General features: G+C 36.0%; 1 protein-coding gene across 3 annotated transcripts in view; it reads left to right on the top strand.

Annotated features, from left to right (window-relative positions):
• The window catches only part of CSMD3 (CUB and Sushi multiple domains 3), a gene marked incomplete at its 5' end in the record, with an annotated part of 1086230 nt that overhangs the window by 670229 nt on the left and 389667 nt on the right, over positions 1-26334 (top strand). For all 3 annotated transcript variants that reach the window (XM_079722286.1, XM_079722285.1, XM_079722284.1), the window contains 3 exons: positions 12227-12414; positions 15588-15776; positions 25668-25784. In XM_079722286.1, the coding sequence (XP_079578412.1) occupies positions 12227-12414; positions 15588-15776; positions 25668-25784 (494 nt within the window). The remainder of the gene's footprint in view (positions 1-12226; positions 12415-15587; positions 15777-25667; positions 25785-26334) is intronic.

Raw genomic sequence — 26334 nt, 5'->3', positions numbered from 1 at the left:
ATCTAGTCTCATAGCGTTGTGGTCAGAAAAGATACTTGATACCATTTCAATTTTCTTAAATTTACCAAGGCTTGATTTGTGACCCAATATATGCTCTATCCTGGGGAATGTTCCATGAGCACTTGACAAGAAAGTGTATTCTGTTGTTTTAGGATGGAATGTCCTATAAATATCAGTGAAGTCCATTTTGTTTAATGTGTCATTTAAAGCTTGTGTTTCCTTATCTATTTTCATTTTGGTTGATATGTCCATTGGTGAAAGTGGGATGTTAAAGTGCCCTACTATTATTGTGTTACTGTCAATTTCCCCTTTTATGGCTGCTAGCATCTGCCTTATGTACTGATGTGCTCCTATATTGGGTGCATAAATATTTACAATTGTTATATCTCCTTCCTGGATTGATCCCTTGATCATTATGTACTGTCCTTCTTTGTCTCTTGTAATAGTCTTTATTTTAAAGTCTGTTTTGTCTGATGTGAGAATTGCTACTCCAGCCTTCTTTTGATTTCCATTTGCATGGAATATCTTTTTCCAACCCCTCACTTTCAGTCTGTATGTGTCCCTAGGTCAGAAGTGGGTCTCTTTTAGACAGCATATATACAGGTATTGTTTTTGTATCCATTCATGGGGTCTCTGTCTTTTGGTTGGAGCATTTAATCTATTTACATTTAAGGTAGTGATTGATATGTATGTTCCTATTTCCATTTTTTTAATTGTTTTGGGTTTGTTTTTGTAGTTCCTTCTCTTGTGTTTCCCTCCTGGAGAAGTTCCTTTAGCATTTGGTTTAAAGCTGGTTTGGTGGTGCTGAATTCTCTTAACTTTTGCTTGTCTGTAAAGGTTTTAATTTCTCCATCAAATCTGAATGAGATTCTTGCTGGTTAGGGTAATCTTTGTTGTAGATTTTTCCCTTTCATCACCTTAAAAATGTCCTGCCACCCCCTTCTGGCTTGCAGAGTTTCTGCTGAACGATCAGCTGTTAACCTCTTGGGGATTCCCTTGTATGTTATTTGTTGCTTTTCCCTTGCTGCTTTTAATATTGTTTCTTTGTATTTAATTTTTGATAGTTTGATTAATATGTGTCTTGGCGTGTTTCTCCTTGGATTTATCTGATATGGGACTTTCTGCACTTCCTGCCTTGATTGACTATTTCCTTTCCCATATTAGGGAAGTTTTCAACTATAATCTCTTCAAGTATTTTCTCAGTCCCTTTCTTTTTCTCTTCTTCTGGGACCCCTATAATTACAATCTTCGTGCATTTAATGCTGTCCCAGAGGTCTCTGATACTATCCTCAATTCTTTTCAATCTTTTCTTAATTTCCACTATTTTATCTTCCAGATCACTTATCCATTCTTCTGCCTCAGTTGTTCTACTATTGAGTCCTTCTAGAGAATTTTTAATTTCATTTATTGTGTTGTTCATCATTAGTTTGCTCTTTAGCTCTTCTAGGTCCTTGTTAAAGTTTTCTTGTATTTTCTCCATTCTATTTCCAAGATTATGGATCATCTTTACTATCATTACTCTGAATTCTTTTTCAGGTAGGCTGCCTATTTCCTCTTCATTTGTTTGGTCTGGTGGGTTTTTATCTTGCTCCTTCATGTGCTGCATATTCCTCTGTCTTCCCATTTTTCTTAACTTACTGTGTTTGGGGTCTCCTTTTCGCAGGCCTCAGGTTTGTAGTTCCTGTTGTTTTTGGTGTCTGCTCACTGTGGGTATGTTTGGTTCAGTGGGTTGTGTAGGCTTCCTGGTGGAGGGAATTTGTGCCTGTGTTCTGTTGGATGAGGCTGGAGTTTGTCTTTCTAGTGGACAGGACCACATCCAGTGGTGTGTTTTGGGGTGTCTATGAACTTAGTATGATTTTAGTCAGCCTCTCTGCCAATGGGTGGGTTTGTGTTCCTGTCTTGCTAGTCGTTTGGCATGAGGTGTCCAGTGCTGGTGCTTGCTGGCCACTGGGTGGAGCTGGGTCTTAGCATTGAGACAGAGATCTCTTGGGAGAGCTCTCGCCAATTTATTTTACGTGGGATCAAAGGGTCTCTGGTTGCCCAATGTCCTGAACTCAGCTCTCCCACCTCAGAGCTTCAGGCCTGACACCCAGCCGGAACACCAAGACCCTGTCAGCCACATGACTCAGTCCGTCGTCCTGTCATGAGGTCACCTGAGATCCAGGTGTCCTGTCAATGTCTCCTCTCCTTGGGTCCCAGAGACGCCTTAGGGGTCGCCTCCTGTCAGGGGCTTCCAGGTCATGTTCAGTCGCCTGAGGGCTAGGCATCGCATCTGAGTCATACAGGACGCTGAGCACTAGCCTTCTCTGCTCTAGAGTGTAGCGTTGAGGGCTTCAGCTGGCGTCTGAGGCCCAGGTTACTGTTTCCACCCAGGTTTACATGTGGGCCTCAGGTTTACTTCAAGATTCTCCAAACTCTTTTCTTTTACTCTGTTCTCAGTCTAGTTCCACTTGCTCATACGGGGCCGCGTTCAGAGGCCTCCCCCGCTGCACTTAAGACCAGAGTTTCTCATGGGCACAAAAGCATTTCTTTCCAGTCCTTGAAGATTGACTCTATTAGGTCACTCTTCTGATGCTCAGCAAGGCTACTCACTGCTCCAGTAGGCAGCTCATTCCAGCCATTTGTATAAGATGAAATGCTAGAGAGAAAAACCTTTTAATTTCTACGCATATGGTTTACCTAGTACTTTTTTCTCTGCCACTTTCTTATTCTCTTATCTGTTTCCTGAGACACAGATCTTTTAAATTAGGCTGGAAGGAAGAGAGTCAAATTGAAAAGTGATTTTCACTGTTCAGGTTTGTGCACAGCAACAGAAAACAGTTCTGTACATTGAACCATAACAGGCCTGGGGTGAGAAATGATTCTCAGAGTCCAAAGATTTTGGCTTCTCTCATGAGCATCACTGAATAGGACTTGTCAACTGTGCCTCTTTTCTTAATCCCTAAATTACCTGCTCAAGTATTTTACAAATCTCCTAACTCCTTCACTTCCTTGATACCAATATTTTTTTTCAGCTGTTCCTTGTTAATTAGCCCAAACACTGGAAGAATCAAGAGTTAGAATGCTTTGTGTATTTATTGACGGTATTTTCACTATTTTAGAGTAGACAAGGCACAGCTGTTTCAGTATATTTCTTTTGAATCATACTTTCTGTAACTAAGATAAATAAAGTCCCAAATTCTTTTAAATGTTCTAAACAGAAATGTTTGTTTGGGGGTTCGAATCCTCTATCTGCCCTTCACACACACACAAGCCCATAAGATTCTTGAGTTTGAGCTATTTGAAGGGAAAATTATTTAAAAATCTTCAATTTCCTTTCTATCTAAAGACCCTTAAGGGTGTGAGATATTGCTTTAGGGCTGCCCATACTCCATGTGCTCTGTCAGAAACTGTTTTGTTTAAAGTAATTCACATTTAAAAACAGCTGTTATGTGGTTAGAAGTAGCTCTGTAGCAAAACAATGAGCAACAATGTTCATCAAGTTAAAAATTATAAATGAGAATTTTATCCATTAGGTAGTATCATAAAATAGTCACTTTGAAATCAGAAATATGTACATCTAACACTTCCTTATTTAGTGACCTTATAATATCTTGGTGCTTCATTTCCCCCCTTAAGATTATTTTGAGAAAAAGTTATCATCTTTAAAGTATCCAACTAGAATTATGTTCTTAAAAAAACTAGTTCCCTTCTGATTTCCAGCTGAGCTCTTATAAGGACACTGGATGCAAACTCTTTAATAGTTCCTCTCATCCTGAGAATATTTTTTTTATAGAAGTTGTTTCCAAATAATGGATTGTATTTATTACAGAGTAACATAATTTGCTTTCTACTATTCATGAATAACCTAAATTAATTTGGTTGAAAATGAAATTTTAAAAGTCAGATAATATAATTAAGGTGGCTGCATAGCTATTTTGCAGGGTTTTTTTATATTCTCAAATGTCATGATTGCTTAGAATTAATCAACAGAAAAAACCCCACTAAAAACATTACAAATATATTAGCCATTAGTTGGCTTCTTCAGATTATCTCAAGTAGCTTAAGTCAATAAAATCATAAGGGCTCTCCTGGTGGCGCAGTGGTTGAGAGTCCGCCTGAAGATGCAGGGGGCACGGGTTTGTGCCCCGGTCCGGGAAGATCCCACATGCTGTGGAGCAGCTGGGCCTGTGAGCCATGGCCGCTGAGCCTGCATGTCCGGAGCCTGTGCTCCATAACAGGAGAGGCCATAACAGTGAGAGGCCCGCATACCGCAAAAAAAAGTAATAATAAATCTTAAGAATTACAATTTCCTATCAAAGCAAAACAAAATAATGTCACTACCAATGGACATATGTGTTTTCATTGTTTATATCTTCTTAACATAGCCAAATCGTTGTCTTATTCTCAGATTTGCAGAGGAATTTTTGCTTTGTATCTTCCCTCACTTCTTAAAGTTTCTCATTATTTTGCAGCTCCTAACTGAATTCATTTTACTAGTAATAATCCTAAACCTGTCTTTCTAGTCACTTTCCTGTCCTTAGCTCCTTGACCACAAGCTATCAGTATCAGTCTTCCTGAGTGCAACTTTTAAAATGAGAACTATTTCAGTTTGGTCAGAATGGTTTTGGATTACACAAAGAACATTTTAAAAGACACCAAAAATTGAGTAAGATTAGGCTCAATTTCATCTTTAATATCATCTAGTGGCTCCATAGTATTCATTTATGATAAACAATAATGTCATAAACAAATGAACACTAGATTGAGGCAATTCATGAGAAATTTATACAACTATCTTAAAATACAAAATGAAAGAAATTCAAATTATTGTGTAACTCTATTCCATTTCCCCTGTTATTATAATGTATTTTTATTGTTCCTTGAGGCAAATCTGTGATGATTTTCTTTTTAAAGATTCACTCCTACTTAACAATGTTCTCTGCATCACCATTTAATGTTGCTATTTTATTAAGAATTAAGTCTCTTTATGTTTCAGTTCAAAGTAATCCCTGACTCTTCAGTGCACTCTAATTTGGTTGTTATCAACTGACTAGCTATCAAAGTGAAACTGCAATTTCAATACTACAGTAGGGGGGAGATAGGTTCAAGATGGCAGAGGAGAAGGACGTGCTCTCACTCCCTCTTACAAGAACGCCAGAATCACAACTAACTGCTGAACAATCATCAACAGGAAGACACTGGAACTCACCAAAAAAGGTACCCCACATCCAAACAAAGGAGAAGCCACAATGAGACAGTAGGAGGGGCGTAATCACAATAAAATCAAATCCCGTACTGCTGGGTGGGTGACTCAGAGACTGGAGAACACTTATAGCACAGAAGAACATCCACTGGAGTGAAAGTCCTGAGCCCCACATCAGGCTTCCCAATCTGGAGATCAGGCAATGGGAGGAGGAATTCCTAGAGTATCAGACTTCGAAGGCTAGTGGGAATTGATTGCAGGATGTTGACAGGACTGGGGGAAACTGCACTTTTGGAGGGCACACACAAAGTAGTGTGCTCATCAGGACCCAGGGGAAGGAGCAGTGACCCCATAGGAGACTGAACCAGACCTACCTGCTAGTGTTGGAGGGTCTCCTGCAGAGGTGGGGTGTGGCTATGTGTCACCATGAGGACAAGGACACTGGCAGGAGAAGTTCTAGGAAGTACACTTTGGCGTCAGCCCTCCTAGAGTCCACCATTAGCCCCAACAAAGAGCCCGGTTAGGCTCCAGTGTTGGGTCACCTCAGGCCAAACAACCAACAGGGAGGGAACCCAGCACCACCCATCAGCAGACAAGTGGATTAAAGTTTTACTGAGCTCTGCCCACCAAAGCAACAGCCAGCTCTACCCACCCCCACTCCCTCCCATCGGGAAACTTGCACAAGCCTCTTAGATAGCCTCATCCACCAGAGGGCAGACAGCAGAAGCAAGAAGAACTAGAATCCTTCAGCCTGTGGAACAAAACCCACATTCACAGAAAGACAGACAAGATGAAAAGGCAGACGGCTACGTACCAGATGAAGGAACAAGATAAAACCCCAGAAAAACAACTAAATGATGTGGAGATAGACAACCTTCCAGAAAAAGAATTCAGAATATTGATACTGAAGATGATACAGGACCTTGGAAAAAGAATGGAGGCAAAGATCGAGAAGATGCAAGAAATGTTTAACAAAGATCTAGAAGAATTAAAGAACAAACAAACAGAGATGAACAACACAATAACTGAAATGAAAAATACACGAGAAGGAATCAATAGCATACTAACTGAGGCAGAAGAACAGATAAGTGACCTGGAAGACAGAAAGGTGGAATTCACTGCTGCAGAACAGAATAAAGAAAAAAGAATGAAAAGAAATGAAAACAGCCTAAGAGACCTCTGGGACAACATTAAACACAACAACATTCGTATTATAGGGATCCCAGAAGGAGAAAAGAGAGAGAAAGGACCCGAGAAAATATTTGAAGAGATTATAGTTGAAAACTTCCCTAATATGGGAAAGGAAATAGCCACCCAAGTCCAGGAAGTGCAAAGAGTCCCATACAGGATAAACCCAAGGAGAAACATGCTGAGACACATAGTAATCAAATTGACAAAAATCAAAGACAAAGAAAAATTATTGAAAACAGCAAGGGAAAAATGACAAATAACATACAAGGGAACTCCCATAAGGTTAACACCTGATTTCTCAGCAGAAACTCTACAAGCCAGATGGGAGTGGCATGATGTACTTAAAGTGATGAAAGGGAAGAACCTACAACCAAGATTACTCTACCCAGCAAGGATCACATTCAGATTCGACAGAGAAATCAAAAGCTTTACAGACAAGCAAAACCTAAGAGAATTCAGCACCACCAAACCAGCTCTACACAAATGCTAAAGGAACTTCTCTAAGTGGGAAACACAAGAGAAGAAAAGGACCTAAAAAAACAAACCTAAAACAATTAAGAAAATGGTAATAGGAACATACACATGGATAATTACCTTAAACGTGAATGGATTAAATGCTCCAACCAAAAGACACAGGCTTGCTGAATGGACACAAAAACAAGACCCATTAATATGCTGTCTAGAAGAGACCTACTTCAGACCGAGGGACACATTCAGACTGAAAGTGAGGGGACTCATCAAGACTCATCAAGAAAAAGAAGGAGAGGACTCAAATCAATAAAAATAGAAATGAAAAAGGAGAAATCACACCTGACACTGCAGAAATACAAAAGATTATAAGAGATTATTACAAGCAACTCTGTTCCAATAAAATGGACAACCTGGAAGAAATGGACAAATTCTTAGAAAGGTATAACCTTCCAAGACTGAACCAGGAAGAAATAGAAAATATGAACAGACCAATCACAAGTAATGAAATTGAAACTGTTATTAAAAATCTTCCAACAGGGCTTTCCTGGTGGCGCAGTGGTTGAGAGTCCACCTGCCGATGCAGGGGACATGGGTTCGTGCCCCGGTCCAGGAAGATCCCACATGCTGTGGAGCGGCCGGGCCCATGAGCCATGGCCACTGGGCCTGCGCGTCTGGAGCCTGTGCTCCACAGGGGGAGAGGCCACAGCAGTGAGAGGCCCGCATACCGCCAAAAAAAAAAAAAATCTTCCAACAAACAAAAGTCCAAGACCAGATGGCTTCACAGGTGAATTCTATCAAACATTTAGAGAAGAGCTAACACCCATCCTTCTCAAACTCTTCCAAAAAATTGCAGAGGAAGGAATACTCCCAAACTCATTCTATGAGGCTGCCATCACCCTGATAACAAAACAAGACATAGATACTACAAAGAAAGAAAATTACAGACCAATATGACTGATGAATATAGATGCAATAATCCTCAACAAAATACTAGCAAACAGAATCCAACAACACATTAAAAGGATCATACACTATGATCAATTGGGATTTATCACAGGGATGCAAGGATTCTTCAATATATGCAAATCAATCAATGTGATACACCATATTAACAAATTGAAGAAGAAAAACCGTATGATCATCTCAATAGATACAGGAAAATCTTTTGACAAAATTCAACACAGATTTATGACAAAAACTCTCCAGAAAGTGGGCATAGAGGGAACCTACCTCAACATAATAAAGGCCATATACGACAAACCCACAGCAAACATCATTCTCAATGGTGAAAAACTGAAAGCATTTCCTCGAAGATCAGGAAGAAGACAAGGATGTCCACTCTCACCACTATTATTCAACATTGTTTTGGAGGTCCAAGCCATGGCAATCAGAGAAGAAAAAGAAATAAAAGGAATACAATTTGGAAAAGCAGAAGTAAAACTCTCACTGTTTGCAGATGACATGATGATACTATACATAGAGAATCCTAAAGATGCCACCAGGAAACTACTAGAGCTAATCAATGAATTTGGTAAAGTTACAGGATACAAAATTAATGCACATAAATCTCTTGCATTCCTATACACTATGGATGAAAAATCTGAAAGAGAAATTAAGGAATCACTCCCATTTACCATTGCAACATAAAGAATAACATACCTAGGAATAAACCTACCTAAGGAGACAAAAGACCTATATGCATAAAACTATAAGACACTGATGAAAGAAATTAAAGATTGTACAAACAGATGTAGAGATATACCATGTTCTTGGATTGGAAGAATCAATTTTGTGAAAATGACTATACTACCCAAAGCAATCTACAGATCCAATGCAGTCTCTATCAAATTACCAATGGCATGTTTTACAAAACTAGAACAAACAATCTTAAAATTTGTATGGAGACACAAAAGACCCCAAATAGCCAAAGCAGTCTTGAGGGAAGAAAATGGAGCTGGAGGAATGAGACTCCCTGACTTCAGGTTATACTACAAAGCTACAGTAATCAAGACAATATGGTACTGGCACAAAACAGAAATATAGATCAATGGAGCAGCAGAGAAAGCCCAGAGATAAACCCACGCACCTATGGTCAACTAATCTATGACAAAGGAGGCAAGGATATACAATGGAGAAAAGACAGTCTCTTCAATAAGTGGTGCTGGGAAAATTGGACAGTTACATGTAAAAGAATGAAATTAGAACACTCCCTTACACCATACACAAAGTAAGCTCAAAATGAATTAGAGACCTAAATGTAAGACCAGACACTATAAAACTCTTAGAGGAAAACATAGGAAGAATACTCTTTGACATAAATCACAGCAAGATCTTTTTTGATCTACCTGGTAGAGTAATGGAAATAAAAACAAAAATAAATGGGACCTAAGGAAACTTAAAAGCTTTTGCAAAGCAAAGAAAACTACAGACAAGACGAAAAGACAACCTTCAGAATGGGAGAAAATATTTGCAGATGAATCAATGGACAAAGGATTAATCTCCAAAATATATAAACAGCTCATGCAGCTCAATATTAAAAAAAACAAACAACCCAATCAGAAAATTGGCAGAAGACATAAATAGACATTTCTACAAAGCGGACATACAGATTGCCAAGAAGCACCTGAAAAGCTGCTCAACATCACTAGTTATTAGAGAAATGCACATCAAAACTACAATGAGGTATCACCTCACACCAGTTAGAATGGGCATCATCAGAAAATCTACAAGCAACAAATGCTGGAGAGGGTGTTAAGAAAAGGGAACCCTCTTGCATTGTTGGTGGGAATGTAAATTGATACATCCACTATGGAGAACAGTATGGAGGTTCCTTAATAAACTAAAGATAGAATTACCATATGACCCAGCCATGCCACTCCTGGGCATGTACCCAGAGAAAACTGTAATTCAAAAAGAGACATGCACCCCAATGTTCATTTCTTTGCTATTTACAATAGCCAGATCATGGAATCAACCTAAATGCCCATTGACAGACACATGGACAAAGAAGATGTGGTACATATATACAATGGAATATTACTCAGCCATAAAAAGGAACGAACTTGGGTCATTTGTAGAGACGTGTATGAATCTAGAGACTGTCATACAGAGTGAAGTAAGTTGGGAAGAGAAAAACAAATACCGCATATTAGCGCATATATGTGGAACCTATAAAAATGGTACAGATGAACCGGTTTGCAGGGCAGAAATAGAGACACAGATTAGAGAACGAATGTATGGACACCACGGGGGGAAGCAGCAGGGGCTGGGGGGAGTGGTGTGATTAATTGGGCCATTGGGTTTGACATGTATACACTGATATGTATTAAATGGATGACTAATAGGAACCTGCTGTATTAAAAAAAAAAAAAAAACTCCTGAAAAAATAAAATATATATACTACAATCGAGTGACTACCAAACAATCAAATAATGGATTCACAATGCGTAATTGCCTGATCATTTTTTTAAAGGACATAACGTATTCCTATACATTTACTACTCTAAATCATATTATTGGAAAAGTTATTTTTAGACAAATACAGTATATTCCAGGTTGCAAAATAAAAAGTAAGATAAACTTATGAAATCCATTCATTTTACTAAGTCTTGCTTAATAGGATGTAACAGTGGTACAAATCTAAAAATATTTCATTTGTCTTTCTTAAATAGCATTAAATTATACACTTTATTTTGACTACTTATGTGCCATGTTTATAATCATATCAGAGATTTTATAATGAAATGAAGTTTCTAATTTTTAAATGTTTCTTTCAATTTGTTTTAACCAGGTTTTGAGTTCTATTTGTTTTAGTTTTGTTTTTTTAAGGAAAAATGTAGTTTAATCTTGTAATACTGGAACAGACTGGTAGGTATGATAAAGTGATTATCTGAAAATTGGTGGACATTTCAACTGATAATTATTTTTAAAAGTGTACTGAATATAACTAGTTGCCAAAAAATGTGTTGGAAGATATATTCTAAAAGGGTGAAAATGCATGGTTAGTACTGAAATATCCAAGTATATTGAGTACTTTTTTTGATAAAGTTGATAACAGCCCTAGAGAAAAGAAAGTATTGTTTTCTTTAAAATAAATTCATTCTTTCATTTATCCAATAAGTACTTACCGAGTGTCTGCTATATGCAAAACATCAACAAAAACAGAAACTGTCTGAACTCATGGAGCTTATAGACTCTTAAAGGAGACAGCCGTCAAACAAGCAAACAACTGTGATTAGTGTCACAAAAGTCACAATAAATTGTGGCCATATAGTAAAACTAACCTACATTGCGAGGTCAGGGAAGGGCTTCCTGTGGACCAATTTAAGCTGAAAGCCGAAATATGTATAGGAAAACCTTGGTGAAGTCAGGAAAAGAATGTCCTGGGCTGCAGTTTCATTATGGGAAGTGAGTAAGATGCTCAACTGTTCATGATTCCACGTAGTTTTTTTTTTTCCGCAACTAAGATTTCTGATCCAGATTCAGACTGTGGTATACTCCTGAAGTGCAAGGAAGGAATACAAAATTTTATTTTATTATGAATATGTTATACATGTTAAAAGTAGCTCTGTGTTCAATACAGTTTATAAAATAATTGTATCTTTTAAAAAAATTGAAAACAATAGCAATAACAGCCAAAAATCTAAATAAAAATTGTATAAAAAATTTAATGGCCAAAAGAGATTTATCAAAAATCAAAATAAAACAACTATATGAAGCAGAGGTCAGATTTGAAGTATACTGTTAAGATGAAATTCTGATGATCTGATTGAAGATAAATATAGTAATCACATAGTTTTCCATAGAAATGAGGAAAGCAAAAGAAAGATGACTCCAAAAACATGCTTGATTAATGAAAAGGCCGTTTATTTACTGAAGATAATCTGTAACATTTGAAAGAAATCTTACTTGCGAACAACAAGTATGTACTCATACTTTTTAAATGAAAATTGTCCATAGGAATAAGAGCTTATAACTTTGGTATTCTTAAATAGTGGGTCCTTAAATGATATATAAGATATTAGAAAAGCTTAAGAAAATTGTATATAAAGCTGGTAAAGGGCTTCCCTGGTGGCGCAGTGGTTGAGAGTCCGCCTGCCGATGCAGGGGACACGGGTTCGTGCCCCGGTCCGGGAAGATCCCACATGCCGCGGAGCGGCTGGGCCCGTGAGCCATGGCCGCTAAGCCTGCGCGTCCGGAGCCTGTGCTCCGCAACGGGAGAGGCCACAACAGTGAGAGGCCCGTGTACCGCAAAAAAAAAAAAAAAAAAAAAAGCTGGTAAAAATTATAAGTAATAAGTTAAATAACAATCTAAAGTGTTATTTTCCTATGCAGTGTTATTCTAATAAATATATTTTCACATATGTCTCTTAACCTTAGATTTCAGACTGAACTGAATTATGATGTTCTGGAAGTTCATGATGGGCCAAATCTTCTGTCACCCTTGCTTGGATCTTACAATGGCACACAGGTGCCCCAGTTTCTATTTAGTAGCAGTAATTTTATATACCTTCTATTTACAACAGACAATAGCCGTTCTAATAATGGTTTCAAGATTCATTATGAAAGTAAGTAATGCCCACATGTTTTTTGATCTCCTTATTCTGTTTTCAGTACTTTTGGTATTACCATTGTATCATTAAGAGAACTAGGAGATTTATTAAAGAAAGGAAAATCAAAGCTTTCCTTGACCTATGAGAATACTAATAAGTTACAAGTTGTGTGTTTTAGTAAATTCTGTATTAGATTTTTTCCAACAATATCTATGTAATATCATTATGAAGGGAAATACTAAGGAAACGTCAGAAATAGCAAATAAAAAATCTTAAAAAATGAGTTCACATAATAGTTATTTGTGCTGAAAAGCCAACAATAGGCAGTAAAAGGCAGTCTAAGATGTATATGAACATTGACAAATTCTTTTAGCATTTACTTCATAAATTCAATCATACTTTTATATTTTATTCATACTCATTGCATACATTTCCATTAAAAGTATTCAATTTTATTATTTTGTATGAAGTATTGAAAATTATATTAACAGTGAAAAGTAAAATATATACTCATATATATGCAGCTATGGCTAACATAACTAGCCAAAGGCTATATATTAAAACAGGCTCTAATTCACAGTGTTGGATTCAGTTTAGAATACTTAGAATACTTTACTTTTGTTTAGAAAGTCTAAAATATGTCTGATATATTTTTTTTAAATTGATGCTGGTATATGCATAGAAACGAGTCTCTGTTTTGTTTATAAACATCTGACATATTTAAACAAATATGGTTGTATTGTATATGATGCATGGTTGCATACATATATATATGTATGCAACATATGTACACATTTTCATCTAAAAATACATTGCCATATATCTTTTCATGAAAAACAGTTTTGGTGAATGTACCTAACAGTACATTTAAGATTACTGCAAGATATCTTTATATCAGTTTCAGATAGATATTATATCACTTCTTTTTATATTCAAGTCTCCTATGCCCCCTTCCCCCTCAGGAGAAAATTTCAGCATTTAAAATTTGTAACTTTATATTCCATGTAGGGTGTCTCTCTTCAGTAAATCTGGTTAGGCGCATGGGTTTTTAAAATCGTTAATATATATTTATAGCTATTTTCTTTTTAACCTTATCCACAATATTATTTAATTATATTAACTTCCCTTTATTTAGAGCTTTGTGGCATGGAAGTATATTTCCTAAACATTATTGTAAAATGCCACGAGAGGATTAACACATACTTGGGAATTCAAATGAATTTAAAGGACTTCAATTGAGATCTTTAATATTTATTAGTTAAAACTGAGTCAGAGTAGTCATTTTTTTTTAAAAATCTATTTCAAAATTAATTTTCACTAGCAATTAATTTGTATCAATATGCTAGAATGGGCAGACACCTTTTTCGTTTTGTCCATTGTTCTATCCTATGCCCGATATATCACATTCAGTCCCACTTCAACCAAGGTATGTAGTCCTAATCATGTTCTCAGACACAGGATTATTTTAAGGATTAAGTTAAACCATCATGCAAAGTGTTATTAAAAGTGTGGGGATTTTTGGGCTTCCCTGGTGACGCAGTGGTTGAGAGTCCGCCTGCCGATGCAGGGGGCGCGGGTTCGTGCCCCGGTCCAGGAAAATCCCACAAGCCACGGAGCGGCTGGGCCCGTGAGCCATGGCCGCTGAGCCTGCGCGTCCGGAGTCTGTGCTCCTCAAGGGGAGAGGCCACAACAGTGAGAGGCCCGCATACCGCAAAAAAAAAAAAAAAAAAAAGTGTGGGGATTTTCAATAAACTGACCCATCAGATTTAGTTCAGATTCTTGCTAAAACTGAACTAAGTGGGCCAAGGACAGAGCCCAAGGGCCAGACCTAATCATAAGAAGGACTTGGAGGAGCCTAAACAGTTTATCTAAGGCAGAGCCTTTATTACAGACAGCAAGTTTGTCACTTATAGGTCCTGGTGAAATAGTCCAAGTTATTATTGAGGGCTAGTGCCTAAATGGCAGAGTGGAGGCTAAGAAATGCTGAGGTTGATGAGAGGCACAACAGACATTGATTTTGGTCAAATCTGGCCAGGAGGCAGTGATTTTCAATTTACATTTGTTTACAAAAGATCATTTTCTTTCATTTTTATTCTAATTAGTCTTCTGGTTTACTTAGTAACATCTCAAACCCTTTCTTACCAAGAAAACAAATAAAACACCTTTTCTGTTGACACTTTCTTAATAAGTTTCTCAAGCTGAAGGAAACCAAACTATCTTCTTTACATGAATCATTCACATACCTCAAAATCAGCAGAGTAAAACTTTAATTATTATACTACTTAAAACATTAAAAATGTATTTGGTGTTTGGTGAATTTCTATTTTTATTTTAATAGAATCCATTAAAAGAGAAAACTCGATCTCTCCAGTTGAACCAAAATTTTATGGGAAGGATTTCTTGCAATGCTACCAGTGATTGCACTCTAGAATTTTATTTTATTCCCTGTCTTGGGCACTTTTACCCCTTATGTCTTCCTCTCAAAACAGGAAGATTACAAAAACTGTACCAATAAGATAAGATTATTTATCGTTTACAAAACACATTAAAATAATTAAAATAACACAGAATAGACTTTCCTTTTTTTGTTTTAGTACAATCCCCCAACCCCAAGGGGGTTTATTATGTTGTATTTCTTGAAATACAGATGTAATCATGTTTCTAGGATATCTAAATATTACATAAAACAAGACAATGATAAATGGATGCAAAACAAATCCATAGACACAGATACCAATCTCTGAAGACATATTTAGAGCCTCCTAAAGCAATCAAATGGAGTTTTAATGATAAAACTAATTTCATAGAATTATTTTAATGACCAAATGAGGCAAATTTTGCAAACATTTTAGAGTTGTACCTGGAATATAATAAGTTCAAACATTAATTATTGCTATGATTATTATTGTATATGTGTATATATATATATATAATTTATAATACAAAGTTTGATAGATAATTGTATATTTTCAAGTTTTTATATAACTAATGGTCTGATTTTTTGGTCCTTGTGGGTAGGAAATGTCAAAAAATTTGTTAAATAAACTGCTAATTTTTAAGTAAAGCTATGGGCACATTAATTTATTTGTAAAAATTATCACTCACAATTGTTTGAAGCAATGAGAATCATTTTCAGTGATTTGACTCTCATCAAGCTTACTCTTTTTCATATTCCCTTTGTTTTCCAGGTGTTACAGTAAACACCTATTCTTGCTTGGACCCTGGCATACCTGTACATGGTCATCGCTATGGTCATGATTTCTCCATCGGATCTACTGTTTCATTTAGTTGTGACCCAGGATACAGGCTGAGCCATGAAGAGCCCCTTCTTTGTGAGAAAAACCACTGGTGGAGTCATCCACTTCCAACATGTGATGGTAAGAATTCATTCAATATGCAAAATAAACTGATTTATAAACCAAAAAAAACCCAACATAATCTTGTAAAATGTGAGGCTGAACATAAATATAAATATTTCATATGTTTAAAAGAATATCTTGAAGTCTGCCAATTTTATGTTATCAAACCATTAATAAAGAAACAAAAGAATGAATATTGATAATCAGCCAAACTTACCCCATGCCTAAGGATGCTATATGTATTTTTAAAATGTGTTGAGGTAACCATTTTAGGTGCCCATTGTGTGCTTCGGGTCCTTGAAATAATAGCATTGAAAGTGTCATGTTGTTGTCAGATGAATGCAATGAAGAGATAGAGAATTTACCTCCTGTCTGAAAGGCAACATGTACTAGACCAAATTTTGCCTAGCTACGCAGCACTGTGGCAATGTACCAGACTGCCCTGTGGTGACAAGTCCCTGGCTATAGAAAATATTATACCAGTGTCCTTACCTCTTCTTTGTTTCTGTGGAGACTAAATCAGCAATCCTTCATTTTTCAGAAAACACATATGAAAATACAGTGAAAGAAGCTGCTTTCCTATGATTGAGAAGTGCTTGCACACTTGCTTTATAAAAACACACATAATGTAAATCTATTCATTATTTAGTTCTGGGCTTTAATTTTTATTTATAACACTATTCCTAACTTTTATTCTTTTGCCAAGTGGAAGATTACATTTGTCATTTCATAATTAAATTTTCAAATACTGTCAGTGCCATCATTTTTCTGTAACAGCTTTAGGTCAATTTGTTTTTTTGCTTCTTTGTTTGTTTATTTATTTATTTAATTCAATTATATTTGGCTGTGTTGGGTCCTCGTTGCTGCATGCAGGCTTTCTCTAGTTGCAGTGAGCAGCGGCTACTCTTCGTTGAGGTGCACAGGCTTCTCATCGTGGTGACTTCTCTTGTTGCAGAGCATAAGCTCTAAGCGCAGGCTTCAGTAGTTGTGGCACAAAGTCTCAGTAGTTGTGGCACATAGGCTCAGTAGTTGTGGCTCGCGGGCTCTAGAGCACAGGCTCAATAGTTGTGGTGCACGGGCTTAGTTGCTCTGCGGCATGTGGGATCCTCCAGGACCAGGGCTCAAACCCATGTCACCTGCATTGGCAGGTGGATTCTTAACCACTGCACCACCAGGGAAGCCCAGTCAATTTGTTTTTATAATGAGGTTTAAAAGAATCATCAACACTTCCTCCCTGTATTTGGTACAATACCATTTGTAATAGAGTTCTTGTGGTTGTAAGTGACAGAAACCCAACTCTAACTGATTTTAAAAAATGAAAACAGAATTTGTTGTTCAAAGTTTCAAACTTAGAAAAGGTATGGGTGGCATACTTCTCATTGCTAATTATAATCATGAATTCAAACATTTTCAAGGATATCTCTATTTCCATCTTGGCTTTTCTCTCTCTATTGGCATCATTCTCTTTAACTGCAGCCAGGCTTTTTCCATACGGGGAATTGGAAGTGGAGAATACACTCTCATAAAGATGGAAACATGTAACCTCATATTTCCAGAATCAGAGGAGAATGAGAGTTCTTCTTTGTTATTCTAATTAGAAAAATCCCAAGAAATGTCTCTGATCAGTCCATAATTATACTCGTAACTGAAGAAAAGGAGAAGCACACTTTACGATTGGCTTTCTCCAGGTCATGTGTCCATCCATCCTTGTGGTTGGAGACAAATGATTGTGGTGTAAAGATACTATGTTTGTCAGGTCCTGGTGAAGCCACATGATTGGCATGAGTAAATTCACCGAAGTAAAAAGGTGTGGTGGCAATGTTATCAGAAGAAGCAGGAGAATAAAAATAATGTCCAAGTATACCAGCATGCTTAAATATTATTAATAATAAAAGTGAGTGTATCTAGTTTTCCTAGGAGCAGCATAGGTCGTCATCATCTCTTGTCAATGCAACTGCAATCAACCTTAAATTCAATATCCAACTACTTCAATCTAACCTCCTTTCTTCACACTAAGTGTATTTCATGCTCTATCCCATGTCAAAAAATGCTGAATGGCTCTCTGTTTCCTAGGAATGAAAGTCCAAATTATTAATCATGGAATTCATGATTCTTAACCATGTGTCCTCCTCTTTTGTATCCCCATTTCATTCTGAGCATAACTGGACAAGGGCTAAATTATATTCATTTTTTGAATGTCTGAGCTTTGTATAAATCCTCTAAAATTAACTGAACTCAACTACTTATAACTAGTAAACTGATTTGATTACGTCTTTCCTTCAGTTTAAACTTTTTCCCCAGAGGCAGCTAATCTAAACTTCCTGGGGTTAAAGGGAGGAGAAGTGAATAAACAGAATTGATTTTCCAGATCCAAGAGTATAACCTCCATTGGCCTAGATTGCCTGGATACTCAAGGTACAGCATGCCTCACTTTTATACACATCAGCTCTTATAGTTTCTTCATAGCCCATAGTTAATTGATTCACAAAGCACACTAGTCAGTGAGGGTTGGTGATGATAATAATAGCTAACGTTTAATGAGGGTTTACCATGTGCTGGTACTGCTATAGGTGCTTTAGGTATATTAACTTGTTTTATCAGAATAACTCTATGAGGTAAGTGCCATTATGATCACCACTTAACAGATGAGAAAATTAAGGCAAACAGAGATTGAGTACGTTGCCCTGTGTCATCCCACTAGTTAATGGCAGAATCAGGATTGAAACTCAGGCAGCCTTGATCCAGATCCTGTGCACAAGTCTACTATTACACGGCCTCCTGCCCACATTTTCTGCAATAGTAAAGTACTAAGATTCTTTAAAATGAAGAGTACAATTGTAGATTTGTTATTCTTTCCTCAGTGATGCCACATGTTTAAGAATTTTGTATAAAACATACATATAGCTGTTTAAATAGTTTATGGATATTCTGTACTCCTTGGAATATGTGACTGAAAAATCGGACTTTTTTTTTTTTTATCTAACATGTTATATGGACAAATACTTTTAATTCAATTCTATTTTTGTGTACTTAGGTTTCTGAGTAAAAAAATGATCTTACTAAATTTATCTTGTTTCATTATTGAAACCTTGAATCTTGAACCTCAAGTGAGAAATGATTCAGTTAGATTCTACGTTATTTAGTAAATTTGTTATCTTATCTTTCACCGTGCATTTCTTGAGGGGTCTCTTTACTTTCCCTTTGATCTCTTAGGTCTACTCTTCAGAAAGCAACCAGAGTAATTATTTTATAAGTTAAGGCAGATCAGGGCACTCCCCTGCCCAGAATCTTCTAGCACTTAGCATCCCAAGAAGAACAAAATCCAAAAACTTTTGCATGACCTAACTGCCCCCAAGTAATCTGGGCCCTGACTGCCTCCCATGCCTCATCTTTCACAAGTTTCTCCCTCATTCATGCCACTTCACTCCAGCTACACAGGTCTCTGTTTTTTTTCAAATGTTGAGAACCCTTCCCTCCTTCCTCCCATTCCATCCTTCCAACCCCCCTCTCATTTTTTCCTTCTTCCTGAAATAGGATTCATATAGTCACATGTCCTTCTTTCTAAATTCACTCAGTCTCCACTTAGAAGTCATATCACTGACAACTCCCCATAAAAGAGTAATCCCTGTCATGCCACTTATATTTTCCATCATAGTATTTACCACTCTCTAACATTATGTATTTGTTGTCTGCTTTTTTTGTTTGTTTTTGTTTTCAAAATGTAAGTTCTGTATGGCAGGGACTTTGTTCACTGTTATGTCCTCAGTGCCAAGAATAGTTCAGTTCCTGTCACACAGTTGGTGCTCAATAAATCTGAGTTCAGTGAAAGAATGAGCAGACTATTCTTTCCAGCCTTTTGGGAATACTTACTTTATTTTGATTTTGCATTTTTATTTTCTGCCCTTTGCCTTCATCAGTGTTTTTCCTTTCCACTAGAATGTCCTAGCCCTTTCCAACACTATTTTTACCAAACTCCTAGTCAATCTTTTTTTGTTGTTGTTAATTTGTCTCCAACTTAATCTTTTTTATATATTTTTTTCTTCCAATTTTATTGAGATATAATTGACATCTAGCACTGTATAAGTTTAACATGTACAGCAATAATGAGTTGACTTACACACATCATGAAATGATTATCACAATAAGTTTAGTGAACATCCACCATCACATACAGAATACAAAATTAAAGAAATAGAAACAAAGTTTTTCCTTGCGATGAGAGCTCTTAGGATTTACCCTCTTAACAACTTCCATGTATGACATGCAGAAGCACTCATTATGTTTATCATGTTGTACCTTACAACTCAGTGACTTGATTATGCTTTCCTTGGATAAAGCATCTGGGCAAAATCTCAACTTTTCCTTGACCCTGTAGTTCTCTACTTGTTATGGGACTTTTTGCTACCTTATTGCCACCTATTGATCCATTAAATCAATATTTGTTAATTATACTGTGTAGGCACTAAGGAAATATTGTGGAGCATGAACAAACATTATGTGTTCTCCTTGAGCTAGTGGAGTAGATAGTAGTTATACTCATTTTCTTGTTTTCCTTATTATATTCTTGAGGTCAAGAACCATGTGTTGTTCTTTTTCCTATAACATACATTTTTAAAAGACATCTCCTAAACATAAGAGGTTAGATTTTAAACAGAACGAAACAGCATGTTTTACTAGCCACTTTGATTAGATCTCACCCTTTAATATCTCTCCAGTGTTTTTCATAGAACTGAGATTTGAATGGCTCTAGAGAAGGTCAGACAGGAAAAACCAGAATACCATTCTGCTTTGGCCAACAAGTGTCAAGGGCAGCATATATATCAGAAGCCACGCCAAGAGATGTTTTCTGTGTACTGGGGACATAAAGTTTTTATGAGTACTACAGGTAAAGTTGAGGTCATGTGCCAGGTATGATTCTACCCTTCAGAAACTAGACATTGTTAATTAAGATAGCTACCCTATTTGATAAATAGATAGGTAGACCACATATCGTGAATTGCCTAAGACAAGCCTTGTTTTCACTCTTTCTCTTGGCACTCTAATTTTCCCCTCAAATTATTTATCTCATTTTGTTTGATAAACAATATAGCCATCTTATTTGGAGGGAACTTTAGAACTAAAGAGATTACATGATTATCTGTGTCACCTAAGTGATTAATGGCAGAACCCAAAATTGAACTGAATGTACTTAAACTTTATCATTTCCCTTATTTCTTCCATATTATTGACAGAGTTGAGTACATAGACTAACATAGCAAGAGAGTACATGGATTGATATTTAGGATCCAAGAATTCAAGTCTGCATGGTGCATAGAACTCAAGTAATAAATAGTCTCAGATAAGGGTAAACAGTTCAAAGTAAACAGACCTAGAAATGAGAAAAGAACAGATTTGAGGTTAAAAACAAACAAAAAATCATAATGGGATTTGTAATAGGTAGCTATTTCCTTACTGCATTGCAATACTCAAAGTGGTTTGATTGATAATGGTCTAGAAACAATCCGTTCTAGTTATAGACAACTTAGCAATTGCCAAGTATGTATCTCTACCAAGTGTAAGGTGTAATTTTCTGAGTTTGGGCAATTACATTCAAGGGCTTGGCTTTTGAGGAAACTTCACTATTTTAAAACTTTGATTATTATCATGTGACCAGGTAGTGACCATATGTGGAAAAAATCAAGGAGAAAAAGAAGCTAATAGCCAAGATTATGGTAGAGACATATACAATATGTCTAATTACTCTCAGCTCATATTTTGGGCTACTGTTGTGACTTTTTTGTGCTATGATCTTTGTCCTTTTAGATGCTCTTCTTTGCCAGCTGTTTGCTCTAACATAAAGTAACTGTTTTTTTCATGTTTATTTTGTTGCTCCCTAAATTCTCTGCAGTGTTTCAAGGATTCATTTGATATATAATTTGTCTATCTTCCATTCACAAGAACATATAAATCTATTGTGTCTGTTACAGAAGTGTTTGTATCCCTAAACACATATGGCATCAGCTAGCAAGGTTATTGGGATAAATTGGAATTCCTTCAGAAGAGGGGATATAAAGGATAAGACAGGAGATCCATGGCATCCTTTTTCGATATTCTTATTCTAATGAAGTTTACTCTATGAATGGTCATATATTCTGTTGAACTGAGTTAATTCTCAGCATTTCTTTAAAAAATATTCTTGGAAAATTTTTCTTAATAGTTTCTATACCACTGTGTATTTTACAATGTGTTTGAGTTCCATTTTCTACCTGAAAAAAAAAATCTCACTTATAAAACTTCTTTTTTTATTCATCTTAACATTTAGGCCTCTCATGATTGATTCTAATTGTTTCTTTGATTTCCTCTTACACTTATTGGCATTAACAGGAAGGGACCTTTTAAGAGAAGCAAGCATCATCAGATTGAGAGAATATGAAGTAATAAATTAACCAATTAAGAAATTAAGACAACTCGTACTTGCATTAGCATCTATCACTGTGCATTATATCAATGCACATGTAGCTAAATTTTTGTGATTGTTCAAAAAGCCAATAATATAAAGCAAATACTATTCTAAATATTTGCAGTGTAAAATGATCTCATTTAGAAAGATGAAAGATTTCATTAGGTTGATGAAAATGCTGCTGCTGCTGATGATGGCAGATTGTTTTAATCACACACAAAGCCATTGACAAATGAGAATCTATAAAATAGAAATCAATTAAAGATAAGAACATAGACAAGTATATTGACACATTTAGCTTTGAGGTGCTTAAAGAGAGAGTGATTTGAAGATGAAAGTATTAAATGAATCTGAGTAAATGAATGATACCTTTGAATAATGTTTATATAGATTGATCATTTGAAGTAGAATGCCAAAAAGTCAAACATGCGAAGGACATCATAGTTCGCTACAGTATTTTTTTGTAGAAAAAATAACTTGTAATGTGGGAAAAAAAATCAGCTCTTGATTTGAGTCAACTTAAGGTTGTGGACTCAGGAACTAGACTGCTTGAGTTCTCTCTGTGCCTGCTTTCTCATCTGTAAACTGTGAATAATTATAGTACTTTTCTCATAGGGTTGTTATGCGGTTAATTGAGTTAATAAAAATAAAAGTCTTCAGAGTAGTACCAGTCACATTGCAAGTTCAATATGAGTGGTCTTGTTTTTGCTAAAAACGAGTGAGTATTTGCAATTTTATCCTGTTTTATTACAAAGTAAAGTAGAAGTATTTTCATATTTTCAGTTTCATCTTTCAAAAAAAAATAAAAAAGAAGAGAAAGAGACTTAATCACATTCTTTCCCATTATTTACTGTGAAATTCTGTCAGTTGAGTCAGTTCCTTTCAAGGCCTTTATCCAATACTAATATTCTCAAATAATAGAAATTTCTACTGTGTCATAAAAATGCACTCTATATTTTGTCATCTGATTATAATCTAAGTAACAATATAAATTTTCATTAATAATATATGAGTTACTGACCATTTCTCCTAAACATTTTAATGTGTTATGGTTACTGAACTTTATTCATTTACCTGCAGAATGTTCTTTTAATGCCCACCTTCAACACATATGGTAGGTGCAGCTTGCAGACAGCAAATTTCTAAGAAATTAGCTACGTACAGAAAGAAGGATATTTTAAAAGTAGCTTTATTTGAAAGAATGTTGATGAATAGAAGAGCTTTCCCTCTACAACTGGTACACCCACCAAATACACACACATGCATGCACAGTAGCACATGTCTGATGTACTTTCTAAAACTTCACATTTCTCTTTTCTGTTATTTTTTGTGTTTAATTTAATTAAATAATTCAACTCTCTTAATTTTAATGCTTCTGCTCACTGATTTTTACTCTTGCTATATGAAACATACTCCTTTCAATAGAGATTGTAGGTTTTAATCCAGTAGAGCATTTTCACTCATTACATTTCACTCAACAAATTCATAGCATGTTGTATTGTTAGGTGTTTTTTGTTGGACTCTCACAATGGAGAATAAAATGAAATATAGTGTATTAGGAACAAATTATTGTTTGTAAAAATAATCTAATGAAATAATAAACAGTTCTCTGACAAGCAGAATGAATCACAAGGAAAATTTAAAAAAGGTCAACTTAGCACCACCATTATCAGCAAGATACAATGGAAATGATATACCTAGCCCTTAACTTGATCACAAAAGTACAATGAGGCTTTTTTTTTTAATTGAACGAAAATTGAACGTTTCAGTAAGAATAATCACCAATAAAGGTCTGTGCAGGCTCTAAACAGGAGCCTAGGCTTCCAGACCGTGAATATTATTGTAAATGTCTTAATAATAAATGAAATTGGAAGCATAGGCTTATCTTGGTCTCAAGAAGGTGGCCTATAAGACAACTTCAAGTGAGGTACTAGTCAAGAACTTCTTTTATTCCTTGGTGAAGTAAAAGAAGTAACAAAGGGAAGAGTGTTCTGTTTTTTGGGTTTTTTTAAATTAATTTATTTATTTATTTTTGGCTGTGTTGGGTCTTTGTTGCTGTGCGTGGGCTTTCTCTAGTTGCAGTGAGCGGAGGCTACTCTTCGTTGTGCTGCACAGGCTTCTGACTGGGTGGCTTCTTTTGTTGCAGAGCACAGGCTCTAGGCACAGGAGCTTCAGTAGTTGTAGCACGTGGGCTCAGTAGTTATGGCTCGCGGGCTCTAGAGCACAGGCTCAGTAGCTGTGGCGCACGGGCTTAATTGCTCCACAGCATGTGGGACCTTCCCGGACCAGGGCTCGAACCCATGTCCCTTGCATTGGCAGGTGGATTCTTAACCACTGCGCCACCAGGGAAGCCCCAAGAGTGATTTTTAATTGTGTGTATATTTATGTAAATCTAAGCCTGCTTAAATACTTCTAGGAACTGCAGATTTACAATTTCTAGTCAGGTCAGTGTAGAATAGCAGCCAGATTGCCTCAACTCTTCGTTCTCAGTGTTGCTACTTGGAAGAAATCATGGAAGACAATAAAGCCAAAACTCACTTTTCTGGTATCCCAGGGAAGTTGAGCAAGGATCAGAGCAGATAAGGCTGTATGATGCATTCACAGTTCTTACTGCCCTTACCCATGTTGCCCATGTCCAAGAGAGTAGACATCTCCAAGTGGAATAGAATAAGGAGTCAACTTTTCTCTGCTTCCACGAGAATGTACATTCTTACCTGACTATATCTTTGTTTCCTTTAATTTTTAATACTGGTAAAATTATCTGGCATATCATAACCACTGATGGTAGAAGGCATTGTAAACTGTCATTTATTCTAGAGTAAATGAACATTGAATTAAATTTCAATTTCTTTGACCTCAGTTCATAAACATTTATTTATTTTTATTATCTTGGAGTATTTACTTAAAAATCAATATCCTCTCGGAAACCCCTTTTTGTTCATGATATTTCCCAGAGAAATGTACAAGTGCAGAAGCAGCCTTCAAAATTTCAGTTTACTTCACCGTTTTAAAAATAATTCTGTGAAGAATGACATATATCCCTTTAGGATTCTAAAATAAATAATTTTGTATAATTAACAATTTGTTTTCTTAAAGCTTAGTAAAAGAGGGACTACTAAAGAATTAATTACTCATGTTTAATTTACAACCAATTTATGCAAATGTTTCTTATAATTAGAAATATGTAAGATTAGTATGTACTTCAAATGCAAATGTGGGAAGTTGAGCTAAATTCTCCTGGGGCCAGTATTAATTCTCAGATACTATTACATATCTTTTTCTTCTCTAGTGCTGCTGCAAAGGACGACATGATTTCTTAGTATTGGAAGAGGTCTTTACACATTGCTGTTATTACCAGGAAGTAACTTAAGCAAAAATAATCAGACTCATTCTATTTTAAGAGAGATTTGTTCAGCCTCTGCCTCTCTAACTATGCCTGATCAGATGACTGCATTTCTTTGTATTTTCAGCATTATGTGGAGGAGATGTTAGAGGGCCTAGTGGAACAATCTTATCACCTGGTTACCCGGAATTTTATCCAAATTCTCTGAATTGTACGTGGACTGTTGATGTAACCCATGGAAAAGGTAATTTGCCTCATACAATGATAATGGGTTATCTTCTGAATTTTCATTGCATCTATTTTTATTTCATTGTCCTTTACAATGTCATTTTGCATGAGCAAAACCAGATCAGTACTAAAATATGCTAACACAAAATTCAATTTGAGTAACTGCAGCAGAGGATTATATTTACTTTTCTATAGTATTTTACTCATGTTTTTGTCAGAATGGTAATATGAGATATTTATTTTCTTTTGATATATTAAACTAATGTTATTTGGAATTTTCAAATCAACAGAATCTCAAACAGGATGGCTTTTGTCTCTGGCACAGTGGGTTGATTTCAAAAGTTCAAAGGGGAATAGGAAGATACTCTGAAGTGCTGAACCAATTGTAAAGCAAACAGTACATGTTTATATACACTCGTTTTAAAAATGTTTATGATCATTTATTATAACTATATTTCCTGTGTAAATTTATAACAATTCTAGAAATATCTGTCTCAAATTTTCTGTCGGAACTGCAGTTATATCTGACATAATTGAGTGAGAGTATAAAATTGCACTGTGCATAT

Source organism: Hyperoodon ampullatus, assembly GCF_949752795.1.
Source record: "Hyperoodon ampullatus genome assembly, chromosome: 17".
Taxonomy (NCBI): domain Eukaryota; kingdom Metazoa; phylum Chordata; class Mammalia; order Artiodactyla; family Ziphiidae; genus Hyperoodon; species Hyperoodon ampullatus.
This window is presented reverse-complemented; position numbering and strand designations above follow the sequence as displayed.